Raw genomic sequence first — 27159 nt, forward strand, 5'->3', positions numbered from 1 at the left:
AACCTGTAATGTATGCTTTCATAAAAAATTCTAAATACTCAAACAAACTAGCAAAACAATAGTTTTAAACATGAACAGAAGCAAAAATATAACTGATTACATCTGTCTATGTTATAACGTTCTGACAGTAATCTTGTAAATTTTCAGCAAACCTCATCAGTTTTCCACAGCACTAGGCCATGTCAGTAGACAAAGCAGAAACATTACTAGATCTAGTGATCTTAACCCTGTCAGAAACAGGCAGTTGGAAGCCAGATGCCTCTTCTTTACTGTTTTTCATTGTAACTAATGAGTTCATCTACGACATTATGGAAAAAATATGGGCTTAAGGTAACTAAATGACATGTATATCTGGTAACCTTACCCATCACACTCCTTGCCTAAAATATCTTGTTTGCTTGTGATTTATGAAGTGTATTGTAATTGGTTTAACGATGTGTCTGAATATATTAGTTTCCACCTCATGATGAAATCTATTTGAAAGTTGCATTATCCTAATCATTGTCATTTTATTTGGCAATGGAAGCTTCGGGATCAATATTGGTGTAAGAGTTGCTGTCACTTTTCAGTCTTCACATGCACTAGAAAATGTGTGTTGTTCTCTGTACAGATATTCTGAGATATCTGTATTCTAAGATATCTGTATCTAATTAAAACCTTATTAGCTGTATTTTACAGACCCCTCCATAGTATTCTACATTTTTAAAGAGAGCATACATCCCAGGCTGGAGAAGCTTTCAAGCCAACAAGGCAGTGATATTACAGTTTCCCCCACAGGTGGGAACTCTTCAATGGCTAAGCTCTAGGCTATAAAGAGATGGTGAACAAGTTCTTCCTAGCAATATTGATCTACTAGTTTTCACTTATGAAAAGCAGCACAGTTATACAAAAATTAAAAAAATAAATAAGAGGATGGAATCAAAGAGTAATAAGGGTCTGATTTAAAATTACACTGAATGGAATAACCAAAATGGAATTGCAATTGAAATGTACTCAGAGGCTAGGGCACAACAGTAAAAATCACACTAAAAAGAACATTACCATGCCAAGCTACTCAATATCTGCTCAGTAACTTTGGTCCTATTGGCATTTCTATTTCTATGTGGAAGTTATCACAGAGTACAGAAAAAGTTCCCTGTCCTCCTGGTCCTGGCCTAACCACATAATGTGCACTCCTAGACAGTATTATATATATAATATATATAATATATATAATATATATAATATATATATAATATATAATGTATATAGCAGCCTAGACAGTATTATTCTTCATGTAACAACTACACATTAATGGGCAAATTTGGCCATGTCCCACTAATGTACTTCATGGAATTCTGTTATTTCTGATGCAAGGTTATCTGATTAACAGCAACTTGTATTTTGCAGCATTCATTAGCAGAACAAAAAGACTCTGAAATGGGAGAGAAATCTAGTGACAGGGTGGGGGATTCAAGGTTGGTAAGTGATGAGGAGCCTGTATGGCAGAGAACAGAGTTGTCATCAGCCAGCTTCTCAAATGGACACTTGTAAGTCCATGTCTTCTCTTTTTGTTCACTGGAAACTAACTCTGCTTAAATTCCTCAGAAGCCTTTATTTCCACTCCACCCTCCACCCCCCCAATCAATTCTGGACTCAGGCAGACATATAGAGCAGCTCCTTCTACCTTGATCAAAGAAAGAGTATTAAAAGAGTCACTTAAGACTTATAACTCATGATCTGTTTAGGCAATGTCTTTAATCAAAGTCTTGATTCTGTCTTACTATCACTTTTCTTACTAAGCAAACCTCCTTCACTCAGTGCTCAATAAACACGTGTACATCAATCTGACCGATCACCTGGTTACCAAACAAAATTTAAATGATCCTAAAACTATTCAGGACAAAGTTAACTAAGGCAATTAGATAAAAAAACTCATAAGAAAAATATAATCAGAAAATTAAAAGCTGTAATAAAGACATATCAATTTTAGAGTAAATAGTTTGCATTTGAAAGAAAAAAACAAATGTAAATCAGGAACAATATGAGAGTATGTTTTAATTTTTGTAGTTGAATTTCCCTAGTTTTTTGTCAGATTTTATTTTATTTTTGTCTTGTGTAAACTCAAAAAAAAACACACAGATAACAAAAGACTATCTGTGAAGAAATTATGGGAAAAAAAGGATCACAGGAACAGAAACTAAGTGAAGAAGGCAGAATGGTGGACAGAAAGAATAAAGTTGTGATTCTCACTCTGTTGGACATTAAAGGTTTCTACCCTCCCTTCTTACAATTTTAAAAGAAAAAAAAGATGAGCCAGTAGTTATCTATGATAATATCTATATTTCTGACTCACCATGGGAAAGCTGATAATTTTGTTTAGACATTTATTATAAAACTAATAACAACAAAAATTCTGTCAAATAGGTTACAAAATCCAGTCACAAAAAAAAAAAGTGAAGAATAAAATATTCCATAGACATGATAAAACTTATACTAAAAGCATTAAATTAAGAAATACAGAAAAACTTAGAAAAAATATAACTTTTAAAATATCCGTAAATTGTACAAACAAATCTAAGTGTTAATGTTATTTAACCAAAACAAAAATAAATTACAAATGCTTCATGGGTATATAATGATTGATTAATTAGTAATGAACTATGTATCTTCTGATCCCTTAGGTAGTGGGTGAATGGTAATAAATATTTGATCAAGATGTATTTCTTATTATGCCAAGATCTTAAAATATACTTCCTCTCAGAAGCAGTTAGAATAGGTGGCATATATTTTATGTAATCAGGAAAGCAATATAATAACCTGGAGCAGCATGCAGAAAATCAATTTTTATCATTCACATGACTATCATTCTTTTCGCTTATAAGATTTAACACAACTTCTTGAAAGCATATGGACAACTATATTCTGAGGAAGATGAAGCCACAGATTTTATCAGGGCTATGTGGAGGCAAAGGGTATTTGGAAAGGCAATATAAATTAGTCCCTTAGCCCAGTTTGTGTAGTTAGACTGCTGTCCTTCTGCAAAAGAGGTATTTTAAAAATAGGCTGAAAATCTATGCTACTACACTAGGAATACGAATAATGGTATATCAATGGACAATACTCAGAGATCAGAAAAATGATGCTTTACTTGCCTCAGAAGAAAAAGCAATTTCTGCAACTTCTTAATATATTTACTTCTATCAAGAAAAAAAAATTAATAGCTTTCAGTTCTTCTACAGCACATACCTTTAAAAATTTGTTCATTTACAGTGTTTGGGAAAAATATAGACAGCGATATCAAAGGAGATGAAAAGCCAATCCATTTTTGATAAAGTGTTGTGATAAGTTACACATCAATGTTCTCCGCACAATATGATATAAGGCAATTTGAACTGTTGCAACACTTTTATTTCGAAAACGCTCCTGAATAATGCTAAGTGGTAACGTCATTTTTTTTGACTGAAAATATCTTTCCATTATTTGTGTAGTATTGATTGTGTGTTTAGGAATGTATAGGCTTCCAGTTAATGTGCAAAGAAAGATCATTCACACCTTTCCACTTCTGGAGATATGAAGTGGAGATGGAAGTACCGTTGAAATAATATAATAACCCCTCAGTGTAAGCAAGTATAGCTTTAATAATGACCAGAATTGAGAAAACTCACCCTGCTGTTCCTGGCCACCATAACCAAAACTACTTCAAATTCATAGCCATGCCTTTAAGAGGTTACTTGGTTTTATATAAAGCTGTTTAGCTGCTTTTAACAGAAGACACAATGCTCATCTATTATTTCATAGGCTTATTCCACCAATACGATATTTCTGCTCTCAAAATGTACACCGATTACCCTCTATCTGGTAAGAAAAAGGGCTACTCTCAGTGTTTCAGTCTTGACTTCCAAACCTTCCAGACATAACAGAGATATTTTCATAACAAATTTGGAAAAAATCAGATAAGCTAATCAAGAAGAAAACAATGTCTTCTAAGCTATTTAAGTTGCTACTATTCCAGAAATACAGATTTTAGCATTTTACACTAAATTCACTACATGTGAAAGAGCAGAATTTGGTAGCTCTTGCTGACTAAAGGGACAGAGGTAAAGACTGCTAAGGATGTCTCAACCACTACAATGTTATCTTAAAATGGCTCCAGGAACTGGCAAGTTCCACTGTGCCATTAAGTCAGAAGTCAGAGTCTTGATAAGCCTCCTACAGAGACCTGAACCTCCTCTGACATTAAAGTTAATTTAGAGTACTTGCTTGTAAAGTAAAACAGAAGGAGCTTGTCTGCCTTCTACAGGAAGTAGCTTTGCATACTGGGACTACCTTCAACCTACTGAATTTGAAAGGAAACTTTTCAAGGAACTTGAAATCATTCCTCAGCAGTAGCAAGAGTACCGTTTTACCGTAGAGATTAAGCTCTAACACTGTTTCTCTAGCAAATACAACACATGAAATTATCACCAAAGATGAAAGCCAAAAATTTTTGAAAGTGAGTTTGCTACAGCATCGGACTTCAATGAATAGTCTCCTTCAAGGATCATAAGCACTTACCAGGCAAAAAAGGAGACTGGAATACCTAAAAACAAATAAATGTTTTACCCCATTTAATGTGTATTTTATAGCTTTTGCAATAGTGCAGGTTTATAATAAATTGAGCAGAGCAATTTCTTCAAACATGGACAACCTGAGTAAATGCTTCTACAAGAAATGTATCATGTTCAGCTTTCCCTAGTGGAGTAACTTTGGTAACAAATGCTGATCAACTGAGCAAAAGCACCAGTCAACTCTTTTAAGTCCTCCCATGCGATAAACTTAATTAAAACAAAACAAAACAAAACAAAACAAAAAAAAACCACAGAGCTTCTGTACTTAATATACTACTCAAGTGCACAGGCATGAACAGATTCTTTTCAGATATAAATAAAGGGGTTACAGAATTCACTGGCTACACCACTCCAGTACAGAAAATTTGTAAAATGTTATTGCAACAGTTAGATCACAGTTGCCTTGCTATATGTGGGATCTCAGCTATGTAACTGACCACCGTCTTTGTGGTCTGCTGGCTAAGTGTGGCAGATTTCCATTAGCTATTTTTCCCCTCAAAACACCAGTACATGAAGAAGTGATAAAATAGGTACTGTATTAGATTGTTGTTCAACAGATGCAGTTTCTACAGTCAGACAAGGTCTCCCAGACTTTCAACCAGAGAAACAACCACAGAAAATTCGCTTAGGACTGCTTGAGGGGAGACAAAAATAATAACAATGGAAAAAGAGAAACATTTTCCAGAAAGTACAAATTATAGGTACAATACCCACAGCCACTTGACATACTGAGAATGATAAAGTAAGTTTTCTATCATCTTTGAATAGTCAGGTGAAAATAACTCTCCCTTTCTGGCAAATATATTATAATGCTATATCAATTTTTTTTTTTTTTTTTTTCTAACTCCATATTTTAATTATGGAGCTTATCTTCATCCCAGTCAATTGAAGAAATCCCATGAACCAAAAAATCTCTAGGTGTACTGGGTCTGGCTGGAATGTTAACTTTCCCGGCAGCAGCCCATACAGTGCCGTACTCTGTACTTGTAGCTGGAACAGCAGTGTTATCACATCAGTGTTGTGTCTACTGCTGAGCAGCAGTGGCACAGCATCGAGCCTTTCTCTTACCCTCCTAGGGGGTGGGCAAAAAGTGAGGAGAGAAACATCACTAGGGCAGCTAACCTAAACCAATCAAAGGGGTATTCCATACCATGTGATGTCACACTCAGCAATAAAAGGTGGAAACGGGAAGAGGAGAGGAGGGGTGGGCTCTCGTTGGGAAAACATCAGTCCTCATCTCAAACACTGGCTATGTGCGTTGAGGCCTTGCTTCAAGGACATGGTCAATCATTGCTCATTTGTGGGAAGTAGAGAGTAATTTCTTTCCTCTGCGCTTCCATATAGCCTTCATTTATTTTATTTGTTTGTTTTCCTCCCTTCTTATTTTTTTCCCTTTTCCCCTCCCTTTTCCCCTTTCCCTTTTTATTTCCCCTTAGTTAAATTGTTTAGTTCATAATAATCTTTATTTAATTATTGTTATTATTTCCCTTTAATTAAATTATCCTTATCTCAACCCGTGAGTTGTTCTTTACTTTACTTCTCCCCCTCTTCATCTAAAGGGGGGGGAGTGAGAGAACGGTTGTGGGGTTTAGCTGCCCAGCACGGTAAAACCACCACACTAGGCCAAGAAACATTTCAGGTCACTCTTGCATTTCAATAATTCTCAATCCAAAGACTCCATTTTGAAACCTGTACAATTTCAGAAAAACAGATCTATCTGACATTCCAAAAGCCCTTATTCTAATTCTTTGGTATTGTGAACAGAAAGAAGTCTGAAAACATTTACTTTTGTTGGACTGTGTTGCTCAGACACTCTTCAGATGCAAAAGAATATTAATCTACTTTTTTTTTTTTTTTTTTTTTTTTTTTTTTTTTTTTTTTTTAATCTGAGACTGTGATAATTAGTGTAGAATAGATGCTTGAATTGTACTGCACATTCAGGATTGTCTAACCAGATTCACCTGACTTCACCATATTGGAAGCTGTAGAGCACAAAGGAAGAAAGGTTTGCCAATAAGTCAACTGTCAACTTCTGTCTTTCAGGAGACATTCTGTTGCCCAAGATCTGTCTTAACTGTTTCTGAACTTCAAGGAGTAGTAAACAAGCATTGTATCTTTGAAAAGATGAGCAAGACTAAGTTTTCTCCAGAGTATCCTTACAAGCATTTGTTTTTGACTGAAATCTTGCCAAACTGTCAGCATTTGAATCAGATGAGGTCTTCACTTATGTGATTGGCATCCAGCCATGAATAACATGAGGTATGAAGATGTTGCATAGAATAAATAAGCCAACAGTAGTGTATGTGTATATTGTATGTCTTTTTCTTTGTTGATGTACCCAAAGGAATTTCTCAGTATCTGACACTTGAAGCAGCAAGTGGAATAAGCCTTGATGTAGCAGACTTACAAGCTGATTCATAAAACTTTCTGAGCTATGCCATGATATCTTTATGAAGATTAATACCACATGTCAAGGTGCTTTTTAAAGCTCTGGAGCTGAATTTAGTTCTGTTTAAGATTTTTGATATCATAGAAAACTATCATATTGTCTCCCCTTTTAAAACTCTGAAGTTATGAAGTTAAATAATACGAACTAAGGAGGGTTGCTTTCATGTCTTTATGCATCCATGATCTTTATATGAACTAAATAGAAAAGAGTCAGATTTCTTTTGATTTTACAAGTTCTGCTTTGTCAGACTAAGCGCAAATTATTTTAGAAATACTGTAGAGAGTAAAAGAGTAAATCCACAGATAGAGTCACCTTTATCTTTCCCATGGTGAGCTTAGAAAGAAAAACAAAACAAAACAAAACAAAAAAAAAAAAAACAAAAAAAAACAGCAGAATAAAGAAATACACATTTTTATTGCTAAATACCATTAAATACACCATTTAATACAAGGACACAATGGTATAATGGACACCATTGGTTTACCTTTTTCTTCCTCTTCCTTTGTGTGTTCTTTCTCCTTTAAACACCATAAGATAACATATAGCTTGTGAACAATAATTGGTTCACAGCAAAAAAAGCAAACAAACAAAAAAAAACACCCAAACATTTAAACTTTATTTTAGTGACTACAAGCAATTATAAGTAAAGCTATAATATATTTCCCTGTGAAGCACATTTTAAACTGTTTTATTTAAATACTAAATTTTATTAATATATAATATCATCAATAAATTGGGAAAAGGTCAACATGTTTAAATGATGAGAAATGAAAAATTTCATATCAAGGTCAATGATGTTTAGAATTCCTAGAAACTGCACTTGACACCAACTGTAGTTACTCGTAAGAAGCATGCAACAATCACATACTGTAATACACCTGAGATAAGTAGGAGCTTACACATCCTTAAATATATTGTAATAAAAGAGTATGCCATATACAAAGTAAAAAAATGAAGCATCACTAAGAAGAAAATTAGTACCTTATTTAAATACCAGCAATATACCTATTCCTATTTTACTCATCCCAGAAGTTTTCTGGTCAGATAACTAAATTCCATCTACTAAAAAATTTCTTTTAAGCTGCTAATCATTCTCCCTAAATTCTCTAAAATCTCCCTAAATCCCACAGAGATCTGTTCCAAGGAACTCCTGTACCATTCCAACAATAGTGCAATGATGACACAATTTGCTGTATTGAATTGGACTGACAAAGAACACACCCTTTACATCCAAATATAGAGGCTTTATTTCCATGTAACAAATGAATTTTTGTCCATTTTATAGTAAATAGGATTGTGCTTTAAAAATGTATATTGACTTTTAAATGTTAAATTTAATCATGCTATAATATGTCAAAAAATCTTAAAATATAAAATATTTTTAATGTATTATATGTTTGCTGCCAAAATGTGGAAGCACGTCTAAATGAAATGGCTAAGTCACCGGAATGAAAAATTCCTGAAATGACAAAACAGGTTTTGACTTTAAGCCTCTCTGACAGTGTTGACATTTTTTTTTTTTCAGTTCCTGCTCATGTCCTTCAAAACTGAGGAACTGACTCCAGAATTTAAGAAGCAGAAATGCTCTTCTCTAATATATGAATACAGAGATTAGAGATGTAGATGCAGTTGGGTATAAGAGAAAATATCAAGAAATAAATTTAAATAGCTACAGATAAAATTTCCTGTATTGAATAATTTGTTTCTAAAGACAATTTCTTCTTTACAGTTTCTTCTGTATCTCATTTTACTTTTTTTTTTTTTTACTATTACTATTACTGTAACTCTACTGAACTATTAAAAGAACAAATCAAAATAAAACTACAATATACTTGAATTTGAGGTAAAGCAAATACTATTGACAATAGTATAATGGACATATCTCTTGAGAAATATTTATCTGAAATATTTTGGTGATTCTATACAGCTGTCTCCGTTTTTAAAAGACTTATTTTTAGTCTTTTTTTTCTGGTTTTGTTGTGTATATTTTATTTTGTATGGATAAGAAGAAAAAATATTTGTTTTTCCACTCCTTTTTACATCCATTATTTCAAATGTCAAGCAATATACAAATAGCAACATAATCTCACGTATTTTGCATAATTTCTTTTATTGTATTAAATTAAAAAATATTTTTAAATAAATGTAAGTTTTGAGGCAATCTAACCATTTTCATTTTTTCAAGCAAAAGGTGTTGAGAAAGAAAATATCTGTGCCTGCTACACAAAAATGTGCTTTAAAGGCAAAAGGAGATGAGAAAGGAAGATCTAATTGTTCCAGGTTTTTATTGTCTAGTACTATGTAACACTGTAGTACACTTCTGAACTAAGAGTAAATGATCCCTCCCCTCGCCCTGCTTTTCTTTTAAAATCTATGATATACTGAACACAGCAATGTAACAACAAAGAATATTATATCAGCAAATTCAATGACTGAAAATGTATTTTTAAATTTTATTTCTTTTCTTCATATGGCAGACAACAGACTTTTTAATTATAATCATAAACCCTTGATTGTTAGAATTTCAAACACTTTATAATATACTTACATGCACACATGGAAATTTAAGAAATGTAAGATAAACGTAGTGATTTTTTAAGTTGATCTAATAAAAATTTTAACATAATTTTCCCAGAACAGGATTTGATAAATATAACATAAGTTACATTATTAGCAAAGAAAGAAGTTAACTATTTATATTGTTTATATACAGGAAACAGTTTTTAATCTCTTCATCTTTCTATAAATCAAACTTTTTACTCACTGAGATTTTGCAAAATTATACCAATAAAATTTTCATTATGTTGTTTTTTAACCTATATTTCTGTATTCACATTATAGTACATGCAAATAAATGGGGAAATGTACATGCAAATTTGGCTAAAATTACAACTGGGTAACCCTATTTTTTCAAATAATGGCATCTAAAAAACATTTTCTCTATATTATAACATAACTATTAAAACAAACAAACAAACAAACAAAAGCAGGCCCAAAACATGTAATAGTTGCTCTGGTCACAAAAGTGTTCTCATTCAAGAAAAGCACAACACAGCACATTAACTAACATGCATAAAATAATTAACAGTACAAACAATATCAAAGGTTTACATACCATCAAGAAAGCAAGAACAACAAAAAAAAAAAAGCAAGAAAGGAAGGAAAAATAACAGGAAAATATACAGGGAAAGGGAACAGTACAAAAATACTACATACGTTATGTGGTATGCAATATTTTTTAAAAATAGGCCTGACTTTATGGGCCTAATATTGTAGTAGAATAACCACAAACCAAAAGCATTTAGAATTTTCTACATCCACTCCCTCCTCCTCACTAATCTTTTATAAAATTTATTTCATATTAAGTAAAGTTAAGAAGTGATAGTAAAATTGGGAAAGAGATTTCCTAGAGATATGTAGGCAGGAAGTTAAAGTTTTAAAGGTGTCATCAGGTCTGATCTCCATGTAACCTGAGGCGTATACTTATTTATCAACAATTACATCACAGTTAGTTCTTGTATTACATTACATTAAATAAGAACACCCAAACAGGTTAGGAGATGATGTTAATATTACCTTTGTAAAATGAGTGGGCAAAGCTCTGCTCAGGAATTAACTTGGCAAGGAATCCATGGTTCAAACTTGGGTGAGGGATAGATGGTATGACCACAACTGTGGAGAAAATCATGGAATCAAATGTGAGCCAGCTAATATTCATGTGTGGCCTGGTCCACTGTGGATCCATGACAGAAGTCCTATCTCATTGAAACATGCAAATATGGTATTATCAACATAAAGTGCATTTCTAAAGGAAGAAAACAAGTTCTGTATCAAGAGATAGGAAACAGCACACCTATTTGGGCACTTCAAGAGCAACAATCATGTGGGGAAAAAGACACACATATATATATGCACACACATGTACACAGAAGATAATCATGAGTGAAATAGTTCACTGAAACTAGCAGCTTTTTAGTGCAGGACAATAACATATAACCAGAAAGGCACAAAAAATATGATTTCTCATAATTGACCATGTTCATGTATTATATTTGAAATGGGAAGCCCCTAAGCACATGAACTTCAGAAGTGATATATAAATAATAAATTAAAGAAAGCATAATGATGTATTAGAAGATAATGACCAAATGCAAATGTGACACAAATTGGAACATACATTCTATGAAGAATGAAAATCAGAAACTCCGTAAATGAAGTAATTAAAATTCAATATGAGACAAAAAACATACATGAAGAGCTTCATGGACAAGTTCAGTTACTGTTTTCAGCTCTTTTAACACAGAAGGTACAGTTGTAAACAATCCAGTGGGACTTGAAAAACCTACTGAATTGACAGTATAAAGAATTTGAAACAAAGTGGGGTAAAGTTTGGATTCTTAATTTCTGATGGGCTCTGACAGCTAACAGACTCCCTCCCTCTCAGGCTGAAGAACACATGCCAGTGAAAAACACTACTACTATTAAAAAAAAATAAATCACAAGCAGTTCGAAGAAGGCAAGAGAAATGCTTCCTTTTTCTTATAATCTTTCCTTAGGCTTTCAAGTGTAGGCACCAACACAGCAGGACTCCAAAAAGGAGTCCTCCACCACCACCTTTTCACAAACCTCCTAATTTAAACTAAAAGAGTTTACATGGGCGAAGAGCTGTGTTTGCTGTTTATATTTCATTGTATAAAGATATCTGCTCTTACTAACAAATAATAGCCTAAGAAAGTTGTGGTGATCAACTGTCTTGTACTTTACAGCATTAGCCCCATCAGACACACTGTTTCTTTTCAATTATATTCAAATGAAATAAACAAAAGCATAAAAAGCAATACAAAAATGAGAATTAGTTATACCCTATAAGCAAATGCACAAAATAAGTGAAATCTACCAATGTACATTAAAATTATTTTAGAGAAAGTACCATGTAATTTCCTATTAGAATTTTAAACTGCTCAAGTACTTTGAACTCAGATAATTACAGTTCTAACAAATCTACACATGAAAATGAAAAATAACATTTAAAGAAAACAAATGTACCTGTACTTGTTGGTGAATTTATTTCTTGTCTGATATTTCTACCTGCCTGGCTCCCAGATCTTGCAGTTTCTCGTTGTGGTTCTAGAATATCACGGTATTTGGAGACCATCAGAACTGAAATAAAGTAGACTACTGCCAAAGCTAAGAACTGAGCCTGTTTGCTGTCGTCCTGTGTTGAAGAGAAAGGAACAAACCTATAATACTGGACATTTCAATGGAATTTTCACTCATGATCATCTCAAAGCTTTATAAATAATGCCCAACTGAAATGTTACATCTGTTAACATAGTAGCAAAGGGATTAACTAGAAGATTTAATGGATTTTCACTGAAGTAGTATGTACACAATATTTATTAAGTACCTAATCATAAAGGTAATTTGGAAACTACACAAATCTCCAAGCCTGTGAAGTCAATGGCCATTTCAGAGTAGAGGCTTCAAGTTCAACAAGTAGAGTTTCAACTTGTCTCAATTCTACAGGTACCCATTTTCTATCAGAAATCCAGGGCTTGCTTTCCATATTTTTCTGTGTGTTTAATTTGGTTGCATGTCACTGCAACACTTAAAATAACTGTAAATCCTCTTACTAGTTCTTTCACAGAAATTTCAGAATCTGCTTTCACTACTCTCTTCTCCTATACATAAGGAAAGAGTAGGTGAGAGAAGATCATCACCCAGTTTCAACCTTGGCCTTTAAAGATGATTAGGTCAGATCACTCTAACAGATAAATGCTTTTGTTTCTCATTGTACTTTCTTCATTTATAACTATTCCTACATTCAGTTTTTCTTCAATCCACTCAAACCTAAGCTGCAGAAGTTTAAACTTAAAATATATATCTGCATATATATAATAATAATTCCTAATGCAGTACTTTCAAAAATGATATTCTAGAATAGTTTTACTGTAAAACCAGTTGCAGAAATGTGAAAAACATATATATGTATTTACATATATATGACACATACATTTAGAAGAAGTAAAAATTGACTTTTTTTTTTTTTTCTAATCAATTTGCTGCAGCTCTGCAATAAATATAATAATTCTTCCACCTACAATGGTTTGACAAATAAATGACGCTTTTATTAATACAGTTTTATTTCAGGATATAACTGATTTATTCTGGTTGTGAGTATTTGGCTAATATATGATCAAGTCTGACTGTAAAACAAAATTATGTACTAATCTCAAATGGTTTATCAATATGATCAAGCACAAATTCAGGCTGGATAAAGAATAGACTGAAAGCAGCCCTGAGGAAAAGGACCTGGGGGACTTGGTTGTTGAAAAGCTCAACATGAGCTGGCAATGTGTGCTTGCAGCCCAGAAAGCCAACCATATCCTGGGCTGCATCTAAAGTAGCATGGCCAGCATGGTGAGGGAGGTAGGTGGGTCTCCTCCTTTCTGCTCCAGTGATACCTCACCTGGAGCCCTGCATTCAGCTCTGGGGTCCCCAGCACTAGAAGGACAGGGTCCTGTTAGAGTGAGTCCAGAGGAGGGCCATGAGGTTGATCAGAAGGCTGGAGCACCTCTCCTATGGAGACAGGTTGAGGGAGTTGGGGTTTTTCAACCTGGACTTCAGGGAGACCTTACCACAGCCTTCCAGTACCTACAGGGGGGCCTACAAGAAAACTGGGGAGAGACTCTTTGCCAGGGGGTATAGGACAAGGGGGGAATGGCTTTAAATTAAAAGAGAGGAGGTTTAGATTAGACATTATGAAGAAATTCTTTCCTCTGAGGGTGATGAGGCATTGGAACAGGTGGCCCAGGGAAGCTGTGAATGCCCCATCCCTGGAGGTGTTCAAGGCCAGGTTGGATGGGGCTTTGAGCAACCTGGTCTAGTGGATGGTGTTCCTACCTATGGCAGGAATTAGGTGATCTTTAAGGTCCCTTTAAGGTCCCTTCCAACCTAAACCATTCTATGATTCTGTGATTTTAAAGTGCAGAAAGTGGCTGGCAGTTACAAAGCCATGAGCAGATGGTTTGCTGATAAGTGTGACAAATGAAGGGTATTTTAAATTCTAGAACAACCAAAAATTCTTTGAAAATGGAAGTGATGATTTTGTAGAATTACAGCACATATTACTCACCACATCACGAAAAACAACTGCTCGTAGACGATTAATATCAACATCCTGAAGAAGCCGATCAGGGTCTTTTATAGGAGAGAGATTGCCAGGGACATTTTCAAGGGGAGTCTACAAATAAAACACTTATGAGAATTTTTTTCCCCCAAATGTCCTGGGAAGTTTAAAGCATTTGTGTTAGAATCTTAATTTGATACATTTTTAGATATCACTGTTAATCTTAGATGCTCTTCTACTAACAATGTACTTTCATTATGCAATGTACTTTCATTATACTAACAATGTACTTTTCACTCAGACAAGGCTTCTACAAAAAACAGTCTGAATTATTGTACTAAATATTTAGATATAAATTGTTACATCATCCCACTACATCAGAACAACTGTATCTTTTTGCAGAGTTAAATAATAATATGCACACAAAAGATGATTTCTGATTATAGTTGTTCCATAGCAGTACAATAAATTGTCTAATACGATACATTTAAAAAACATGAGCAGAAATATTTTCAAAAATCATTTTCTTTTCATTTTACTGAGAATTATTACAGACTATTTACAGTATAATTCTTATTATTACAAATTATTACAAAGGCATAGAGTACTATGCTTTGTTTAAAAAATGACAATGTATTGCATATTATGCCTAAACACCTAAAAGCATCGTTATACTTACTTGCTTTGCACTGAATGTGATAAAGTGGAAAATATAATGCCTTTTGTGAGATTTAATAAAATAATAGTGTGAATGAAGCTGAGTTTGTAAATGCTATCTGTAAGAGGCATTAGAGAACAAAAAACACTAAAGTTCCTAACGAAAATATAGTATCAAAAAACCATGAATCTGTTATGTTAGCTAAAATGATATATTTTAGTTATGTCACAGGCTACACTAAATTCTTCAGGATTTTAGTTTTTTAGACTCAAAGCTGTTATCAAGTTCAAAAAAGTAGGTTTCATTCAGTCAGAAAGAGAATACTGATCTGTATTGTACATGCAATGGTATATTGAAGTTACTGGGACTCAGATGTTCCACTGACAGATGTAATTACAGGACTTCATCCAAACTGAAGATGCCTTGAGAAATTAAAAAAGCTATGCAGGTATAAAACAAACAAACAAATAAACAAACAAACAGAACTATACAGATGTGAAGAAGGGAACTTCAAAACAAAGCAGGAGTCGTAAAGCTCTTTAAAACTGCTCCAGTGTACCATTGAGTTAAGTTTTTGCATAAGCTTTTGTCAAATACTTGAGAGGGCAGACACAATTGCTTTCTGATCATAGAAGCAGTGGTACAGTCTTGTCAGTGCTGTTGGTAACTAAAGACTGGATTACCTTGGTTGCTGCTGCTGCAGTTACGCCCTGGAGAGCATCCTGAGCTTTACTGCTGATTAATGAAGTCTTGTTCACTCTCTCTCTCTGCCTTTGCCGACACTCTAAACAGTTTCTCACAGCCACACAACAAACTAAAAAAGTCATGAAAATTAAACAAGTTAGAGTTATTTTCTCATAATTATTTTTAGAGTATCAGTTAGCAGTCTGTATATATCAATAACCATGTCTAAATAATAACAGCAATAGTTATCGCATTAGACTCCATTAGAAAGCACTAATGGTGACTTCTTTTAGCTGAACAACCTAATGTTTTCTATAACTATCTCACTATATTAAAATTTGAAGTTCTCATATGTTATTGATCAGTTATCAGCACTTTAAATCTGAATGCAGTTATGCACAGCTGCAACAGAGGAAAATAGTAGGAGCTAATTGAGAATTCGATTAAAATTGATTAGTGATAATAAACCACAAGCATTATACCAGTAGCAGTATAATAATCAACGATCTAATGAGTGGTATGAATAATAACTGGACAAAAATCAGAGTCTAAAAATTATTCAGAATTTGAAAGATGTTGTGGGATACAACATTAAAGAAATGGCATCATGCTGGATGACAGATGTTCACCAGGACAAAGTGATATAGGTTGGAAAGAATAATTCAAACTATTCAGAAATTTTTAAATTGCCTAATCAATTGTAAGAAGATACAGCAAATGGTAAATAGTGAAGAAAGGCACTAGACTGTTGCAATATTTATATTAAGATCTGCAGTCTGTACACACATCCCAAGCTTTTAATCTTACATGGACTGAAAACAGTCTTTCAAATCTACAGAGACTTGGATAAGGAAACTTGCAGTAGGCATGCAGCAAAACAGCTTCTAGGAAAAACACTTTTCCTCTGTTCATTTACTTTTATTTAATATTTTTACTCAAAAATGTATACAACTTTTACAAAGGAATTAACACTTTCAGACATGCCATTTTATTATTTTTTGTGTCTTTATTGAATCAACCTTTAAACAGCATCAAATCAGCAACAGCATACTATTATTTCATCACATCACAGTCAGTACAAGGACCTTTCCTATATGTGTCAGTATTTTATCTAGCTTGAGCTCACTGATCTGTAAGTAATTATTTAATACGTGCTGTCTGCAGACTTACCAAGCCTCAGGCACTGTCGCATTAGACCTCCAGAAGACATGTTTTTTTCAGCTTCAATCTCACTAAAATTTAGAGAACTGGCAAATACTAGTACATCAACCATTGCCATCAGACGGCTGAGAAAAGTTACTGCTGTCTCTGCTGACATTCCTTGTGTCACTTCAATATTTTCCAATTCAGTCTTTAAAAGGAGATAATTGAATTAAACAGCTTGAACACAACTGAAATATAATGACAGCAGCATATACACATACAAAGCTAAATTGTTACACTTAATGATAAATACATTGAAAAGTTATTAAAAAAAATCTCATATTATTACCACTAATATAAATTGTGATCCAAATTCAAATACAGCATGAAGAGTGAGAAAATTATTTATGTTTACATGTTCTAATAGATGATAAAAAGTCTAATATAACTGGGAAATCTATCAGCAACTACATAAAGACAAAGCGTGCTCAGATAGTAAAACAATGTAAAGTATGTAAGGGTAGAACATAGTCTTACATTCTTCCATAGGCTAACAAAATTGACAGGTAACGTATTAATTAAAGTCCGTACATCTTTTACATTCCTTTAGATAAACAAGTAAGAGTGGGAAAAACTGGACAGTATTGCCCTGCTTCCGTGAATTGATTCTCCCTGGGAATTCTTACTATTATATTGGTAGCACTGTACAAATTCTCCTGTAAATCAGAATAGAGTATGTTTACTCTCTCACTACAGCAACAAGGAGGAAGTAAAAATGTGACAAGTTATATGGCATGCAACTCACATTTCTCAGAGAATTACCATTTCTTTTCTAATGTAGTGCTGTACTGTAATGTAGTGCTTAATGGGAATCTAAAGAATGCTGAATGAGCTCATTATTTCTGAAATCTAAAAATGTTTTCTCCAAGGTGTCTAGAATCATGTTTTCAAAAGCATTTGGGTGTCTAACAGTGCAGATGAGTGAGCAAACATTGTTTAATTAACAAAAAGTCTACTTAAACACCTAAACATTACTTCTACCTCTGGAACTAGGCAAAATTGAAAATTGGATTGAAATTTGATTGAAAATTGGCTTGACTGTCCACATTTATATGCTTAAACAATAACTTAAAAATTGTCTACAGGTGGCTGATTCTTATTGATTGTCAATAAGATTTCAGAGCACATGGCTTCTTAGAACACAGAGTTCAGTCACTTTTAATAAACGTTACTTTTGTCACGTGCTGCTTTTTTTCACTTGCTTAGGATTATCTGTGAAAAATGTACAACATTTTTTGTACTGTTAGGGACATTTCTGAAACTAAAAAAAAAAAAAAAGAAAAAAAAATTAAAATCCTTTATTTCTGTATTTCTAAAAAATGAGTATCCTTCCTGAAGAGTTACTTTTTAGAATAGCTTAGATTATAACATATGAGGAATGCAAACTGTGCCAAACAGTATTAAGCATAAAACTGTTTTTAAACATGTAAGATATAATGTGGCATGTGTCATCACAATGATAGATAACACTTCATTTAATTTTTCTTAAGGACGTAGCATGTCAGTTACCAAAGTGATTTGGGAAGGGCTGTCATCTGTCTGATCTGTCCAATGAAATCAGACAAATGGTAAAATGATAAGTGTTTCTGGCCTCTATTCTTTAGTCAGGTCTTCCCTTCTTAGTGTGTCCTGTGTTCCTACATTCTGGAAAATTAGTTTCTGTTTTTTGTAAGAGACTGGAACATCTTTTTTTAAAAGCACTCACCCAATGAAAATAGATCTTAAAAAATCTATAGCCATAACAGTCTTCTAGAAAATATCATATGTGGTTACAGAAACTTGAACTTTGAACTCATGCTTCAAATAACATCAGGTTTGCTAGCAGCATACTGACTGCCTGCTGTTGATTTTTCTCAAACTTTAATAGTATTGCATCAATCACAGTCTTAAAACCTTCTCAGTATATCTCTTGCTTTATGCTGCAAGTGTAATTAATTATGTAATTGATTCATTTTATAAAATATACATTTTAGTGTATTTTACCAAGATTTTTGAAAAATTTGAATTGAAAAAATCTTTTTAAAAAATCTCCCTAAAATATATATATATCTATATATATACATATATATAGATATACACACCTACATACATACATATATATAAAGGACTTAGTTTAAAACTAAACTAAAACTAAAGGACTGAGGTCTTAGTTTATACAAAACTAAAGGACTGGAGGACTTTTTAAAGCAAAACGTATTATCAGTATTCCTTATTAAAACAGCATATCAATATTCTAATAACATTTAAAATAAGTTCCACTTGATCAAGCTGTCTTCAATATTTTAGCTTAAAAAGCTTTAAAAAAGGGAGTTTATCACCACCTCATGTCTACTGTGCATACAATTACAAGTTCAGGGCCTAAAGATTTTTTTTCTACTGAGAACCACATTTATAATTTAGCTCATGGACCTGCCTACATTTGTCTTCTAGCTAACAGTAAGCATCATATTTGACAATGCATTAAGTTACTGAAGGGAAACACATTAGGAGAAGTTAATACAGTCACTATATTCCTAATATCATCCTACTATTTGATATAGGAAAATAATGATAAAAAAGTCAAAATACTAAATGATCAAAACCAAGAAATTTTTGAAAATGCAAAAACTGAAACTTACAGCAGCAATACTAACCTTAGAACCCTGGACATGCAACAGACAAAACAGACAACAGATCACAACAATAAAAGAAAAAGAAAATAATTTAAGTTAACTAAAAGTACAATGTAAAATTTAAACAAATTAGTATCTTGGAATTATACATTTGTTTAATTTATAATTAGAACAGCATAGCATTTCAGCTCAGCATGAACATTTGAAAATGAAGATGTCTAGAGATAGCTACTTACAAGGAAAGAAGCACTGTAAATCTTGTATTATTACAGAGTTCATGTAAACACCGATTCTTCCAAACCAATGCACATATTTTATATAGTACATAGAGCAATTTTCTGAAGCAATGTAAACCAAAATAATGTTTTCACTGATTATATAGAAATAAAATGAGCATTTTACAACAAACCATTCAACTGAAATGCAATAAAGTAGTTAATCTTTGTATGAGGAGGCAAGTAGGCTTAAAATGTTTTGACAAAATAAATATAAATCACAAAAAGTAAACTGTTTCTTCATGCATAATGCTCCTTCCTTTGAAGCAACACAAGATAGTCCAATATATACATTATATATTATATTATATATACATTTGGGTGTATTTGGGGATATATACATTTGGGTTTATCTTCTTTAACTTGAACCAGTATCATGCTGGATATGCTTTTCAACCACAGAAAAAAAATTTAAGATTTACCAAGCTCCAGGGACAGAGTTAGTCTTCAAATTCCTATATGTACAATTAAGTTACTGCGTTATTTTTTTTATGTTTCAGTTTGGGTTAGAAGCACTTTCTTATCAATATGGGCTAGGAAATCATCTGTAATTTTTCACTAGTTACGTTTAAAAAAATAAGCTTTTTGTTTGTTTGTTTTGTTTTGTTTTGTTTTTAGGCAATTTTTTTGTCATTAAGTAGTGGAAAAATCTAATCTGGCAGAAGGTAGAACAAGCTGAAACAAACTAATTTCTTTCCTCTTGGAACAGAAAATATCACACTCAACCTCTTAAATATACCTTCTTCTTCTGTAGCTGGATGCACCTCAAGAATTAACCTGTTGCTATTTTCTCTAGATTGCTAGATCATAATTTTTGGATCAATACACCACTGTTGATTCTCAGAAATGTTACAGACCACACTGCAGTATGGTATACATGAGTCACGTACATCATAATGCTAACACTATACAGAGAACACACAGAAAAATATATAATCTCAGTTTTTAATCCACAGACCCAATAACGTTGTCTTTAAATATTTGAGTTTTGTAGACAGCTGTCCATATAACACCAGCAATCCTTAGATCACAATTGAGAGCTGAAGTTTTAAATGAATTCGGAGAGCCTTAAAATTCTAGAGTTTGTAAAAGTGGAAAAGTAATTTCAAGGGGTCTGGAAATTTATCTCAATGGTCACAATCATTTAAACTCCTCAAACGCATTTCTTTTGCCTTACTCAATGTCCTTGAGTCCTTGTCACAGCTACTATCCCTGTGGTAAGCAATGATGACTTCAAATTCCTAGATTGTACACAAAATATTTTATCCTGCAATGAGCTGCTATTAAGAGAAAGCATCTTCTGCAAACCTTCTTTCTTATAGTTCCCAAATATGCGTATACTTGCACACCATTTTAAGATGATTTCCCTACAGGTGTTATTAAAAATAAACCTCAAAGACCACCCTCACAAACAAGGAACAAAGAAACAGGAAATCAGTATCATCTCTCTAAAATATTGGTAGTTTAACTCCCAATCTAATACGCAAGAATCAACAGTGGAACACACTCCATTTTATACTTTAAAGCAATGGAATTGATTGTATATTTTGTTAATATTTGCCTTCATTTCACTTTAGTTCACACGTACAATTCCTGTCCCTTTAAAAACACCATCATTTGAAGACAACCCTTGCACAGGGGTGGTGGTAATTGAAAGTAAGGGAAATACTGAAATGTGGGATTACATTACAGTGGGATTAGATTACATGTGGAAATAGATTACAGTGAATTGCAACACACTTTCCATGCAAATGTATAAACTTCTCTCTTCTCTTGAGTCAGTCACAGATTTGCGTCTCTCTGTTTTCACATCTGCCTACATATATGAAAACTTTTTTTTTTCCTATTCATATTTAATGGTCCTTATTCATATCACTATTCAGATTATCCTCATCTGGACAGAAGAAAAAAAAAAAAAAGCAAGGCAAAAGATAGATTTTAATTTCAAGCATTCAACAGTAAAGAAATCCCTGGATTAAGATTGCCTGTTTTACAGCAGACAAGGAATCATAAAGCAATCTTCCACCCAAGATAGCAGCATTGCCATTTCAGTACAAATCCTAACTATGTAAAGAAAAAGTTTTCTGTAGTGGAAAATTCCACAAAGAAACTGTGACAATACTCATTTTGCAGCAAGGGAAGGAACACAACACAGAAGCTGTTACACAAAGCCAAAAATAAATAAATAAATAAATAAATAAATAAATAAATAAATCCTCCAATATCCTGACAGTAAACTTCTAAACTTAGCTCTTGATTATTTTTTGTTTATAACCTTAATTAATTTAAGCATCCAATATACAGTGTCTATTCTACTGATATAAAGGTGAAATGCCTTTAAAATAATAAAGAGGCAATGAGATATATGAAATAACAACTAACTCTATACCAGATTGTTGAGAAGAGAGGTGTTAAGTGCAGTTAAAAACTAAACAGCCCAGTACAAGGCCTCAGTTATGCTCAGATTGACATATGGAAGTCAAAGAACTTATATGGAGCTGAAAAGGAGTATTATTACATGTGATCTTGTAAAGGCACTATGCATTTCTGTATTCAGCTCCAGGTTAACCTTCATCACAATCAGTGGAGCTTACAGAGATATGGTTGACTTTAGGGATAGCTGAATAATTTGCTTCTCTTGAGTAGATCCCCATTGGTTAGATATCTAGTTCACATGCAAATATTTCAAGCAGATACCTAAGTTTACCCTAATCCCTTCTTGAATTTCATCATGTTTTATCATCCTCTCATAAGGGCAAGGAAGAAAGATGTGAAGTAAAATGAGCTCATCCTTGTTGATAAACTGAATACAGGTATTCCACAGGATCTACAAATGGGAGTTTTTTTACACCCTAGTTCAAACAGGAAAGCTCCACAGAATTGAGATATGGAGGATGAGTGGCTTCCAAAGACAGACAGACTAAACAAGACGAAGGCTCTACGGATTCAAACAGACACACCAGGATATATGACTCAAGCCTACAAAGTCATAAATGATACAGAGATGAATAAAAAAGTGATTAAGCACTCCTTTCATAGCAGAAATTGTAAGGCACATAGTGTCTTTATACTTTTTAAACAGGCTTAAAAAACAAAGACAAATGTGCTTCAAAGGTTATATAATTACTTTGTCAGACTTGATGCCATAGGATATTACAGAGGCTAAAAGAGTAAGTAGCTTCAAAACAGATTAGATAAACTCTAGAAGGATAAATTCCTCAGTTGTTATTAAATATGACAGTCTGGATACCCCCTCTTGCTGTTAAAATCCTAAATGCTGAAATATAGTATTATTAGAGCAATCAATATGCTTGCTCAGACTTTTGTAGTTTTTCTGTATGCTGCAGTCATTATTGGAGGCAGAATAGTATACCGATCAGGCCCCTGGACTGCCCCAGTATGGAAGTTCATGTAGCGTGAACCCTTTGTTTCATAATAGCACTGCAATACAGTTTGACTGGACTTCTAATAGCATGCCCAGTTTAAATTACAGAATCACAGAACCACTGAGGTTGGAAGACGCCTCTGGAGATCATGTGGTCCAACCCCTGCTTAAGCAGGGACATCCAGAGCAGGTTGTTCAGGGCTATGTCCAGGTGGCTTTTGAAGATCTCCAAGAAGCGAGACTCCACCACCTCTCCGAGCAACTTGTGCCAGTGCTTGGTCACCCACACAGTAAAGAAGTGCTTCCGGATGTTCAGACAGAACCTCTTATGCATCAGTTAGTTACTTCAATTATTGTTTGTTTGTTTTTCCTCACAAGATATACAGTCTGTATTTTGTCATGTAGCTCATGAATCAAATACATGTATTTTCCACAATGGTCTAAGATAATTTTGTTGCCTTACCATTAATGGTAATAATTTTTAAATATGCAAACATATAATGAGTAATTAAAAACTGACTTCTCCCAGATGTGTGAAGATATGTTTATTCTGAAGTGGTTTCTTTAATAATATAAAGTTTTGCTCAAGTAAAGATCTCAAGTCGCTTGTATGTGGCAAATCTTGGGATAGAGTCATGTAATGCACAAATATTCTCTATTATTTCAGCGTCATAATTCTTGCATATGGCCCAAGAACTGGGACTGTAAACGCGGGAAAATATTCCCTGAATAGTAACATTTTGAGTTGTGTGCAGTTCTGGGCTCCTCCATAGAGGCATGGACATACAGCAGAGAACCCAATAAAGTGCCATGAAGATAATGAAGGCAATGGAGCATCACTCCTATAAGGAAAGGCTGAGAGAGTTGGGACTGTTCAGCTTGAAGATAGACTCAGGGGTGATCTCATCAATGTCTACTGTAAGTACAGACAGTGCAATGAGGACAGAGTCAGACTCTTCATTGGCATGCATTGCCAGGACAGGAGGCAAGAGGCACAAACTGACAGACAGGAAGTTCCCTCTGAACATCAGGAAGCACCTCTGTACTGTGCAAGTGAGAGAGCACAGGTTGCTCAGGAAGTATTTAGGGTCTTGGAGAACTTTAAAAGCATCTGTACAGGGTCCTGGACAATCTGCTTTAGGTGTCCCTGCTTGAACAGATGACCTCCAGATGACCTCCAGAGTTCAACCTTTGACCAGAGGTCAGCTTCCAACCTCAGACATTTTGTCCTTTTTAGAATAGGTGAGGGAGAAAGAGGATAGGCTCTTTCATCTGTTGATCGTTACTCAGGCAGAAAGTGTCACTATTAAGCCTGTTGTAAGTATTTTTATTCTGTGGAGAGGTTATATAAATCTTCTAGTTTCATACTTCTCTCTTCCAATTAGCAGCTCATGGGAGGAGGAGAGTGAGGCAGAGTCTCAGTAAATGACTGTAAGCACTAAACTACCTTGCCCTTTCAGGTCTGAGAAGAAATACATTCCTAACTATCACATCAGCCACTTTCTCCAGAGCAATTCTAGGATGCAAAAGTTTTAGAGGTCTGAGAAGCAGTATGAAACTTTAAATTCATCATACGATGGATATTCAGAAGAGGTCCAACAGGGTATCCAATCCCTTTATAACTGTCATCCAGAACAATATTAAAGGAGAATATTTTCTCAAAGGAAGAGGAAGGATGTGCTGGCCTATTTGCATCTCTTACGGTGATGAATAAATCCTCATCTCTCCTCTGTTCTGCTCTGCTCTCCTCAGAGTATGATTAATTCAGTTTAAAAACAGTTATTGATCTTTAAGTGAATGAGTATATTTCATAACTTAATTTTATCATCCTAAACAGATGGTATATTTGAGCACTTATGTAATACATGGAGTCCCCATGTAGTGGAGAAATGTATATGTAATAAATACATTTGAAAATGTAGTCTTCTGTAATGATGTATGAAAATCACTACTATTGCTGCAAGGTAGTATGAACACACAGTATTTTAACAAATGGATATATAATTTATAAAAGTGTATCAATATATATATACACACAACAGACACATTATTCAGAATAAATAAAGGAAATAGTGAATTGAAAAATTGTTATCCTGTAGGAGGGAGGAGGGATTCACAGTGTTATAAACCAGGACAAAAAAGCTAAAAACAAGAATACTGTTCAATGGAATGAAAGTTTCATTCACACTGTGCCTATTTTGTATTTTTTGTATAAAAGACAAAAAAAGAAAACATCTTCATTTTCAAATGATGCCTAAATGATGTCTTTCTAAAAATATCTCCTGAGGTCCTTTTATCTAAAGTACAACCTTCATCTCAAGATGGGTTCGTGCACACTCTTGTACATTCCTTAAAATGTAACAAGCAAAACCTTTTATTCAGCAATTTTAGTGTCATTCTTGTGACTACAAACTCAAATCTTTTCTGTGAGTCCTGTGTTTCTGCTAATAGCAAATAATTTCCTAGTTAACAGAGAAAATAGTGCAGAAATAGCATTAATTGTCTGTCTGAAAAACATATTTTAGCCCATTACCAGTCAATACTTTCATATCTTTCAAATAAAATAGTGCAAAACAGTCTTTTGTTAACTACCTAGAAGTAATAGGAGAGGCAAAGTAATTTCAGTTGGTAAATGGTAAGAAATTGAGCTTATTTTGCAAAGTTACATTTGCAGTGCTTAGTACTTAATAACCACTTTAGAGGAACTTCTGTGCTTCATTTTCTCCCCTTTCAAAGACCAGTACTAGCTACAAACGCTTATGGGATGTTCAAAATAAAATTTTTAGTTTGAATGAGATAGTTACAGATATTACATGCACAGACAAGGCATTACATTAAAATACTGTATTACTTACTCTTGACAATAATGTAACATACACAAAGTATTTCTCTCTTCTTTCATGAAGCATTCTATTAGGCTACTCAACATATCTGAGCTATTAGGCTAATCTACCTGCTTCTCACCTAAGAACTTACAACTTATTAAGAACATAAGAGTAGATAAAAATATCAATAAGAACAGATTAAAAAAATAAAGGAAAGGTAACAAGATCAGTACCTATTGAAGGAAGAAGTAAATAGAGTGTAGCGAGGGGATGACTTTATCATTTGGCATGCAAACAGATGGTGGCCAAGCAACACATGTTTATGAATATCAATGAGTGGCCATCGTAAGGCGTGGAATTTTCTGATAGTAGCCATAATTCACAAACATGGTAATAATGGTCTTCTCTTTCAAATGAAATATTAAATACAGATGAAATATTACTATTCTTACTTTTACTTACCTACTACTACATTAATAAATTTAACATTTAAAATGAAAATTACTATAAGCACTCTGAACATTGAAGCTTAACAGTTTCAATTATAAACTTAAACTTTTTGAAGGAAGTAGTGGATATGGGACAGGAATCCGTAAAGAAATAAAGTCAGCTGCAAACAGTAGTTTGTATTATTAACAACAATTTTTAATATGACCACTAGGTGGAAATATTGTACTTACAGTTGGGGATGTGGCTGCTGACAGCAATGGTAAAATTCCTCCACAAGCAATAATAATATTGTCTACCATCTGGGAAATGAGGTGTATTGTGTTGTGTACAAAAATAATATTTTCATTGCTATTGACAAAGTCCATCACAGACTTTGTGGAGTGACTGCAAGAACAGGAAAGAAAGGATGGATTAAAAACAAGCAGTTACAGTGAAAGTTTAGGTAAATTTATTCTTGTCAAACAGACATGAATGTCTCTGTGATATAAAGTAGATCCTTGTCTACATAACTTTGCATGTAAATTGTCTAAAAATACAAACAGACTAATCTGATGTACAAATTGACTGCTAATTTCACGCCAGTGAAAAACAGTTTCAGATCAGTTTCAGATACACAGTTGAGAACAATGGCTCAAAACCTGTTATTCCCATCACTCAGTCCTTCTCTTCAGAGGCAGTTCTACTGAAAGATTGTTTCTTATTATTCAAGTGATTAACAGAGTCCACCATACAGTACCAGTGTCATGTGAGGTAGCCCTGATAAAACCTAATGAACTTAGGTGCATTTTGTCTTGATTTTTTTCAATTGTCATTCCTGCAGGCTAATCTGTTAGAGTGGCATTGATCAAAGAAACCTTCTGATGGTGTTTTAAAGTAGAAACTTGATGATCTGGTGATACT

The 27159-nt window shown here is 33.7% G+C and overlaps 1 protein-coding gene across 15 annotated transcripts in view; it reads right to left on the minus strand.

The window, feature by feature from the left end:
* The window catches only part of NBEA (neurobeachin), a 509188-nt gene that overhangs the window by 310133 nt on the left and 171896 nt on the right, over positions 1 to 27159 (minus strand). For 10 of the 15 annotated variants that reach the window (XM_027470228.3, XM_072032607.1, XM_027470238.3 and 7 more), the window contains exons 24-30: positions 26490 to 26643; positions 19331 to 19354; positions 16680 to 16860; positions 15509 to 15639; positions 14174 to 14281; positions 12085 to 12253; positions 10615 to 10710 (exon numbers count right to left, since the gene is read on the minus strand). In XM_027470228.3, the coding sequence (XP_027326029.3) occupies positions 10615 to 10710; positions 12085 to 12253; positions 14174 to 14281; positions 15509 to 15639; positions 16680 to 16860; positions 19331 to 19354; positions 26490 to 26643 (863 nt within the window). The remainder of the gene's footprint in view (positions 1 to 10614; positions 10711 to 12084; positions 12254 to 14173; positions 14282 to 15508; positions 15640 to 16679; positions 16861 to 19330; positions 19355 to 26489; positions 26644 to 27159) is intronic. The other 5 variants (XM_038174546.2, XM_072032602.1, XM_027470310.3 and 2 more) reach the window with 2 other exon arrangements.

This window comes from Anas platyrhynchos, chromosome 1 (genome assembly GCF_047663525.1).
Source record: "Anas platyrhynchos isolate ZD024472 breed Pekin duck chromosome 1, IASCAAS_PekinDuck_T2T, whole genome shotgun sequence".
NCBI lineage: Eukaryota > Metazoa > Chordata > Aves > Anseriformes > Anatidae > Anas > Anas platyrhynchos.